The following is a 9,156-nucleotide window of genomic DNA, read 5'->3' as shown; positions in this document are numbered from 1 at the left end:
GTTTGCTTTACATTGTCCATTTATACGTAAACTGTTAAAAATCTTAGGGTAATGAAAAAAATACAATTATAGATATAGTTTGAGAAGTTAAATAATTGAAAAAATTCAATTTCATATTAATATCCAATAAAGATAACTTGCTAATCTGAATTATCTTCTAATTTATTATAGTATTTGTATTATGTATTTAAATAAAACAAATTACTGAGTACAAATTGTTTTGCACATAAATGTGAAACATACAGAATAAAATCTTTTTTTAAAAGTATGCATGCTCATAATTTATTCAATAGTTAAGACAACCTAAAAGAATAATAATGAATGCAATAACTGTGAATGAAAATGATAAATATTATCTAAATTTGTTCCATTTCTCTCAGAATTTTTTTTTAGATTAGTTTACAATAAAATTGAAACAAATTATTTTAGACATGATCAAAAAACTCTTCACTATTTTTAAGAAAATTCAATATTAAGCTTTCGATATAAAATAAATTTTAATTAGCAATATATTTCCCAGAAAAAAAAGATACCTCTGTATTATGTCACTAAAATAAACATAAATCAAGTAATTTAACTAAATGAAATTTCATTACTAAACTGCTTCACACATTTTCGACAGATCAAACCAAGGATTTCTAAGGAAGCAGAGAAAAACTTTGATAAATGAATTTTTTTTTATAACGATTTTCTTAAAATACATGCATTTTACATATAGAGGAGAAACAAACTATTTACTTTAAAATCTAAAGCGTGGTATTCACAGATATTTAATAAAATTCATTAATCTTTTTTAAATTTCATGAAATTTTTTTATATACTGCTATGAAACATACACTAATATTATAAATCTTTAATTAATAAGAATTACCTGTAATTAAAACATTCATGATGATAAAATATGAAATCCCGCACAGCCAAATACAGAAAATGGCTTCCTCTAACAATAGCTTTTGTTTAAACAACGCCAATAGTTTTGGCGAAAAAGTTTGGCATAGTACAGATTATACAATCAATATAGGGTTATAAGAAGATTGATGGATAAAAGCTAGAGTTAAGCTCACTCCGCCCAGTTACCAATTCCTAAATTGACCAAATATCATTGCAATCGCGATACGAACTAAAGTGCATAAACTATATATAGTGAGAACGGTCTCTTAATCTTAGGCAAGCTGCTTCTCATGCATATGCGTCTGTTCAGCGGGAAATGTCATTAAATATATCAAAATCTCTTTTATTTTAAATGGCAACAAATAAGAATCTCCGGCGTCTGCTTTCAAAAATATTTATATTTACGTAGTTTGTTTTGGATTTGAGCCTTATATATTAATTAAAATTTAAATTATACCTGAGCTCTAAAATGTCGATGAAAGACAAATTAGATGCAGTTGAAAGTGTACGAATCGATGATGGAACATTTAAATACATTTTAGTCAAAGTTTACGATCCTGATGATGAGGACGGGACAATGAAATATATTGTTCGTGGATCCGGTGATGCTGAATTTCATGGTAATGAATAAAATAAAATATTAAAATTAATTGAATTTTTGATCTATTTGCCTAATCTAAAAGTTTATGTAAGTGGTATCTATTAACGTACGCTATATCTTGACTCATTTAAAAGTGCAAAGTTATTTAATGTCAATTATTTACATAAATTATTGCATAGTTATATAGCATTCATAAGTAATGAGGGCAGTATTAGAAAATTTTCAAAAAGTGGAAGTTGTACCAGTCATGTCCTCAAAAAACCATTTTTGACATAATTTTTAATAATTGTCAAAAAACACAAAATTTTGCATAAGAAACTAATTGTTCTAAATTTTGAATGCACTCTGTAATCCGAGTTTATTTTTCAGTTTTGAATGAATAACACCGAAATTCTAAAATATTCTTTTGATTGATGCTGCTATGCATATACTATTATTATGTGGACACAGTAAAACTATTAAAACATACCATATATTATGTATTGCAAAATTTGATCTCATAACTTTGCAAAATATTGGTTACAAAAATAAATTAATAAAACATTTACGTATATGCATTGACTACAAATATTAAGAAAAGAATTTCCAAAGTTGAGCTCAGACAATTGTTGAAAACCACTTTACTTTTTCTAAAGAAACTAACTATACAAACTAGAAAATTAGCTATAGTGTTTTAAAGAATTAAAATCAGTATTTAATAATAAATAGATTACAATTAATAGCTTATAGTTATTATCTGTAATATAATCTGAATGGTTATATTACAATATATCAAAAAAATTATAATCTTAAATTATAAATAGTGTCATGTGTTTTGAAAAAGTATTTAATAATTTTGCTATATTTTTCATACATGATATATAATATGAATCATATATAAATAGTCATAATATGAATAATTATAGATGTTATTACAATGCAAGTATTGTGTTGTGCACGATTCAAGTAGCTGTGCAGTTTGACTTCTAATAAAGTGTCTCAAATGATAGAAAAGAAACATGTCACAGGTTTTTGACAGTTTTTGATATTTTTTCGATGGGATTTGATGTCAAAAATCCAATCCTGAATGAATGTGAAAATCAAAGCGACCAAAATGTCAATTTTTAATCATGAAAATGGAGAACATTTAAGTACAACGGGTGACATTTTTAACTAGTATACCATGCAATATTAAATTAAATTTTAAAAAACACGTGAAACTATGTTTAAAAAAACCCACATCTATCTAGTTACTCAAAATATACGAAAAAGGATTTTATAAAAGTATTAATATTAAATAACTTGGTGAAAAGAAAGTTCAAAGATATTTTTAAAAAAATTGTTTTTTCGAATGAAATATATTGTTTTTGTCTTATTTAACTATTCAACCTACATTTATTTTGATGAGTTATTAAATTTTGCATATTTTAGTGGATGAAGGTAGTATTAAGTGGCAATCTTTGAATGATTTTGATGTAGCAGAAAGTTTTAAGTGCATTTGTAAGCATGCAGTCAACCTTAGAAAACCTCCTCAGTAAATGATAAAACCTAAACTGTGATTATTTTGAAGAATAGTTTAAATGTGAGTCAGATATAGTGATTTTGACAATCATAAGCTTCTGTATAAGGGGGATATTTCCATATTGATGGTTTCCATATTCCTATCATAATTTAAGCGTAAATGTGTTTTTTTAACTTACAAAGAATTTGTATTTGTTTCTACCCAGGAAAAGACTTTTATGTTGATACCTACGCCAAAAAAACTGACAAATTGCGGCAACAATCGGGCAATGACGTGTCAGAAACTAAAAAAAAACTTCCCAGAAAAGATCAAACTGAAATGGTATAATTAGTGGTCAACACCCAAGCAAAACTCTATTCTACTTATATAAATATATATCTTTTTTTAAATTTTTGCAAGTTGAGAAACCTTTTGGCGATTAAGCCATTGTAATTGGTTTCGGCACAAATATGGAAATTTTCCTGTGTATAAGAAATAAAGCAAAGCATAATCTTTATTTCTTACTGTTAACAAAGTTTTAAAACTTGTTTACTCAAAGTCTCTAGCATATCTATTAGAATCTTCATCCACTTATCTCATTATATATTCCCTTGACTGTGTGTGAAATGAAAGAGACATTTTTGGATTCACATGAAAAATTTAAAAACAAAGCCTGCCTATCAATGTTTCTTTTTCATTTTATTGATTTTAACGACAAGTAACTTTTTTGGAAAATTTTTATCTGATTCATGTATATTTAAGTACAATACATTTTATTTTGACCGTATTTCATAAAATAACCCATTTGATTTTTTTATTTATAAATATTTCACTAAATTTTAGGTGATATCTATGAAGTTACAACTCCAGCCATTGAAGCACTTGGTTTAGAGTGTGAGTGTGTTGGAGGAGGACGTATTAAACACAACCCTTCAGAGAAAACTATTCATGTATATGGATATTCACAGGTAATATTTGATGATGAAAACTTTTCCAATTCTTAGCAATGTCTAATATGGCATGTCATCAGTCATTAATGACTTACAAAGCATTTAAAACATATGACATAAAAAACAAACATAAGAAATTACGAATTGCTGGATAAGCTTAAAAATGTTAGCTGTTTTCCGTATTACTGAAATGTTTAAATTCTCCCCCTGATTTACATTTTTCATAGTTCTGTTTCTAAAAAAAGATTAATTAAACAAAGCTTAATGGTTGTGTTATTAACATTTTTAAATCATCATATGTAACATAATTTTAAACAACATGATAAATAAATACTTTTCCAATTTAATTTCAAAATTAATATCTTTCTTGTCTCAGTTTTTCTCTAAATTTTCATTTCTGTGCCTGCCATTACTGCTTGTGATGTGTTTTGTATTGTTATTTACTTGAATAAGTTATGTCAATGATAACTATGGTATAGTGAGTTTTGTGTTCTAATATTTTTTTGTTCGTATTTTATGTTAAATTTATTATGTTGCAATATATTTTTATGGATGGGTGACCGTTTAAAACTAAGCACAGATGGCGCTAAAGGTTAAAATTCATCGTAAGACTTCCGGGATACTACTTCCGACTGATTTTTCAATCTAACTTGGAACAAAACGATCAACAAATGAAGACTGCAAACTTGCTACGATTCTACACAACAAAATAACAAACGTTGCTATTTTACACAAATATAGCCTAATAAGGGATAACACTCAAAACTTGGCTAACCTTACACTTTATTTATGCTGTGATATTAATTTGGTTAAATTTGTTTTAGCCTCATGACATGTTAGTCTTTATTAATACAAAAAAACTCTTATGAATGGTAAAATGACTTGTAAATTTAAACACAAATCACTATAATAAAACTTCCCATAATATTAAGCCTGTTCACACATCGCCTCATAAGTGGAGAGATACACCAGAAGTTTTCTAAATTTCTTCCGGTTTAAGAAAGCTTGTTACTGTTTGTTTGAATTGTTTACATTCATTCAATCATCCATACTATCAATTGAAAATGCAATGAATTATATAAAAATGAAATACCAGCAAAAGATTTGCTTATTTTTCTAATATAAGCTAAACTTCTTTTAGTGTATTTTTTTTCTAAGACAAGTAATTTATTCTGAAGTAAAAATTGTAGAAAAATATCTTTTTATTTCCAACTTAATGAAGAATGTAAAGATTTTTTTGAAATTAGAATTAGCTAATAAAGTCATTTAAAAGAAAGCTAGGTGAAAAAAGTCAAAACCTAGAAAACTCCTGTAGCCATCCTAAAAATTAACCCATCTTTGAATTCACAGTTACAATCTAAGATATCATATGAATAAATCTGTTATTTCTTGATAAAAATTCCACTGCAATTTAGTTGAATTTTTTTAGACTCATCCAAAATTACAAACTAAGTTTTTACAAAAATCTTTTTAGTAGTTTCTTGCTTCAAATTGTTTCTTAAGTACAATCATATTTTCAGTGCAACAATGCTGTTCTTATGTATATGAAGTTGTAAAAAGCAGCTTAAATAGGAAAAAAAAGTGTGAACAAAACTAGGAAAGATTTTTTTTATGAATAAAGTTCAGTATGGATGGGTTGACTGAATGTAAACGATAACAAACTTCCTAAAACCGTAAGAAATTTAGAAAACTTCCAGTGTGTCCCTCCGCTTATGTTATGCTTGCGAAGCGATGTGTATTTTACCCTTTATAAGAGTTTTTTGGAAACCAAAATTGTTTTGTGAGCCAAAAATAAATTTAACATCACAAGTGTAAAGTTTGCCCCGTTTTTAGTGTTATCCTATACATTGCTATATTGTGTAAAATATTGCAGGTTGTTATTTTTGGATAACATGAATGCAGATGAAGTCTTCTGAATTCATTTGTTATTTGTTTCTGAAAGTTAAATGGAAAGAGCGTGTAATATTGAAAACATAACACATATAACAATATTAAATGGTGCGCTTTTAGGTCTAAAAATCAATCGGAAGTAGGAATCTGGAAGTCTTATGACAAATTTCAACTCCTATTGCCATCTGTGCTTAGTCTAACATGATCAACCATCCATATAAACAAGCTACTCCCTAAAGAAATCATTTCAAGTATGCTAGTGCCTGGCTTTCTAGCATTAAAACAAAATTAATGGCTTGAAAATTTCTGTTTTTTTTTCTGAAAAGGTCAAAAAAATTTCCAAAAAGATGAGAGAAATTGCTTAATTTTAACAAAGTGTTATTAAAAAAAAAAATTCTTTTTAAGAAAAATAATAATAATGTGAAAATTATTGCACAAAATGCTCTCTCACTCTCTTTTTTAAATATCTCCCAATTTTGTTTATAGTTTTTAAATGTCTCCCTTGCAGAATTTGTTGACTTTTGTAATTGTTTATTTTGTGCTAACTAAAACTTAGATTTGCTTATTTTTACCTTAGTTTGATGCAAATAACTTATGAATTTCTTTTTAACCTTTAAAGGATTACTGAAATAAAAAGAAATGCATATCTGTACGTTATTATGTTTGATTTCAAAGATTAAATTATATTAATTTGTGTAGCATCTTATTTCTAAATCAAAATCTAAAAGTGTGGATAGTGATACTTTATCCTAGTAAATTGTTGTAAGTATTTTTTCTTTTCTATAAGGTCTCTATAGTTAGTTCTGATTCCTAATAGTTTTGGTAGTAAATTGTCATAATGCATAAAATTTTTAAATAAATTCCTAATTTTAAAATTTTAGTTTTAAAATGAATATTTCCTTACTTTTTTTTCTTCTTTTCATATTGAAGAATATATGCTAATTTAATATAAGGTTCATGTTTCACAGCATTCTTTAATTTTGTTTTTTCTCTGATAGGGATATGGTAGAGCTGATCACCTTATAACTTGCAGACTTTTGAAAGAAAAATATCCAGATTACACCAAAATAGACTTTTCAAATGATGGTTACTGAAAAAAAAAAAGAGATGAAATTTCATTATGAAGTATTGGCCCCTCAAATGTTTTAAGTTATTGTTGTGTTGGTGAAAAATAAATTATTGACTTTCTTGTTTTATTCAGCTTCTACTTTACTATTTATTTAATTTCATTTAGTTCTTGTATGTTAAAGATAAAATATCCCACTGCACCCACTTCCCAGTTCTCTAGAGCTTTTAAGTTTTGTACAGGTTTGTCTGCCACATAGCAATAATTTTTTTAAAAACAAAAACTGTCCTTTTATGGAGCTAACTAAGATTTATATATAGAGAGAGATTTTTAAGGCTGTTTTTCAAAAAATTCAGGCAAGATTAGACAGCACTTTCTTTGCTTATTCTTAAAATAGCGCAAAACATACATATGGAGAAAAGGTGCGGTTTTGTGAAAATAAAAAACGTTTGTAGTCCATTTTTTTAATATTTAAAAATCTACTCCAATGCTGCATTATCTGGGCCAACAAAAATCTGCAAAAATAAGTATAAGGCATTAATTTTTTTAAAAATGTTGCCAAATTGGTGATTTTTAAAAAAGTTTAATATCTTTTATGTTATTTGTACATTCGAAAGCCTAGATAATTCTTCAAGGCAAAATGGCATTTGCTTCGCGTGTAAGGCACTTAAACTGTGGCTTTTTTATTTTCCTTTGCAAAAGTTTTCATAAACCATATTAACAGTAAATAAACAGGTTGCCAAAATTTATTGCAATTGTAATTTGTGACTTATTTAACAATAATATAAAAATATATGACGTTTTAATATATCTTATTAAATACATACTCATTTTGTCTAATTTTAACAGTCAGTACGATAATATGGATTTTATAGAATTTAAAAACCATTAAAAGTAATTTTCATGTGACTGCCAATTCCTCAGGATAATAACATTAGTTAGAAATACTGTAAAAAATGTTTAATGCCAGCTTTGATGAGTTGAACTGAAATGAAATGTTTTGATATTTCAGGGTGGCACAGAGTAAGGAAAAGTGAAGGAAATTTATCAATCTGTAAAGAAAAAAAAAACAGGGAATTTAATTGAAAAACCTAAAAGAGTCTTTGAGAATCTATAAGTTCAATATTTTTTTCCAAAAGACTGTTTTTTTTCTAACATAACTTTTTTTAAAAATTGTTTATTTTCTACTCAAATAATTTTTTTATAAGTGTTGTGTGATATATTTTATGAATAAGGAGTAATTGAAAAACGAACAATAAAATAAATGCCACTAGTTATAAAAAGCAAGAAAATTTAATAAAATCATTATGTCAGGAAATTTCTTTTCTGAGTATTTATGGTAAACCCGTATTATAGTAGAAGTAAATTACTCATGATTGCAAAGGTTTTTTTTTCAAAGTATCAGCAAACATCAAAAAAAAATTATAACTATACTAATTGTTTTTATAACCTAATGCATGTTATAAGCTGAATAACAGTTTGCATTATTCAGGTATAACATTAAATAACAAATTAATCTAAACATTAAAAGGTTAAAAATAAAACTACTAAAAAAAACTGTTAACGTTTTTAAAGACATTAAATATACACTTGCAAGGTATTGCAAAAACAAAAAATTTTACCAGATTTTAAAAAATTTTTTAAGAAACTAACAACTTTTTATTTTTGATTTACTATATTGTTTATGAAAAATTTAATTATTTGTTCCAGTGAATTTCCAATACATTATTTTACTTATGTTTTATTTTTGTAAAGCAATTGTAACCAATTTTATTTTGACTGTAGTACGTAAAGTTCTAATCATTTATCTAAACTAAGATTTGTGACATTTTAATGATAGTCACAATTACAATTAAATAAGTAAAAAAACATAGTCCTTTTCAACAATATTTTAGGTAAAGTAATGTTTATGCATTTATTATTTATTTTCGTGTTCACCAACTTCTTATGAAGAAACCATGAGTATAATACATACGTGAAAATAAAAACAAGAAGCCAAAACCCTAGCTTCAAGTTTTGTCTTAATTCTAAAATTAATATGTTTTAACAGATATTGTTTTAAACTTTATTACAGATAGTTTCCTTTTTTTCTTTTTCGTTTAATGGTTTCATAAAATGGTCATATTGATTTCATAAAAGAATGATTTAAACATATTTTGCTATCGTACGGATTCTGTCCTTGCAGATTTCATTTACATTTTATAAAGAAGTTAATTTTATAATTCTGTGAATTAATCCAGTGCAACAGCATATTGTGTGACCTGGGGTTTCATGGGCT

At 26.3% G+C, this 9,156-nt stretch overlaps 1 protein-coding gene across 1 annotated transcript; it reads left to right on the top strand.

Moving 5' to 3' along the window:
- Nucleotides 1-1,246: 1,246 nt before the first annotated feature.
- On the top strand, nt 1,247-7,008 carry LOC107440439 (14 kDa phosphohistidine phosphatase). Its single transcript, XM_016053355.5, has 3 exons — nt 1,247-1,511; nt 3,816-3,940; nt 6,811-7,008. Exons 1-3 carry the CDS (start codon nt 1,361-1,363, stop codon nt 6,904-6,906), a joined length of 372 nt encoding a protein of 123 aa, XP_015908841.1. The 5' UTR covers nt 1,247-1,360; the 3' UTR covers nt 6,907-7,008.
- The last annotated feature ends 2,148 nt before the right edge of the window (nt 7,009-9,156 follow it).

This window comes from Parasteatoda tepidariorum, chromosome 4 (genome assembly GCF_982258835.1).
Source record: "Parasteatoda tepidariorum strain Cologne lab strain chromosome 4, Ptep-v5.0, whole genome shotgun sequence".
In the NCBI taxonomy this organism is placed as follows: domain Eukaryota; kingdom Metazoa; phylum Arthropoda; class Arachnida; order Araneae; family Theridiidae; genus Parasteatoda; species Parasteatoda tepidariorum.
Note: the sequence above shows the minus strand (reverse complement) of the source record. Positions and strands in the feature narration are given on the sequence as shown.

Coding starts and splice junctions, on each gene's coding strand:
- LOC107440439 (XM_016053355.5), top strand. CDS start 1,361: ATGTCGATGAAAGACAAATTAGATGCAGTTGAAAGTGTACGAATCGAT. Junction 1,512..3,815: donor CGGTGATGCTGAATTTCATG/GTAATGAATAAA, acceptor ACTAAATTTTAG/GTGATATCTATGAAGTTACA. Junction 3,941..6,810: donor ATGTATATGGATATTCACAG/GTAATATTTGAT, acceptor TTTCTCTGATAG/GGATATGGTAGAGCTGATCA.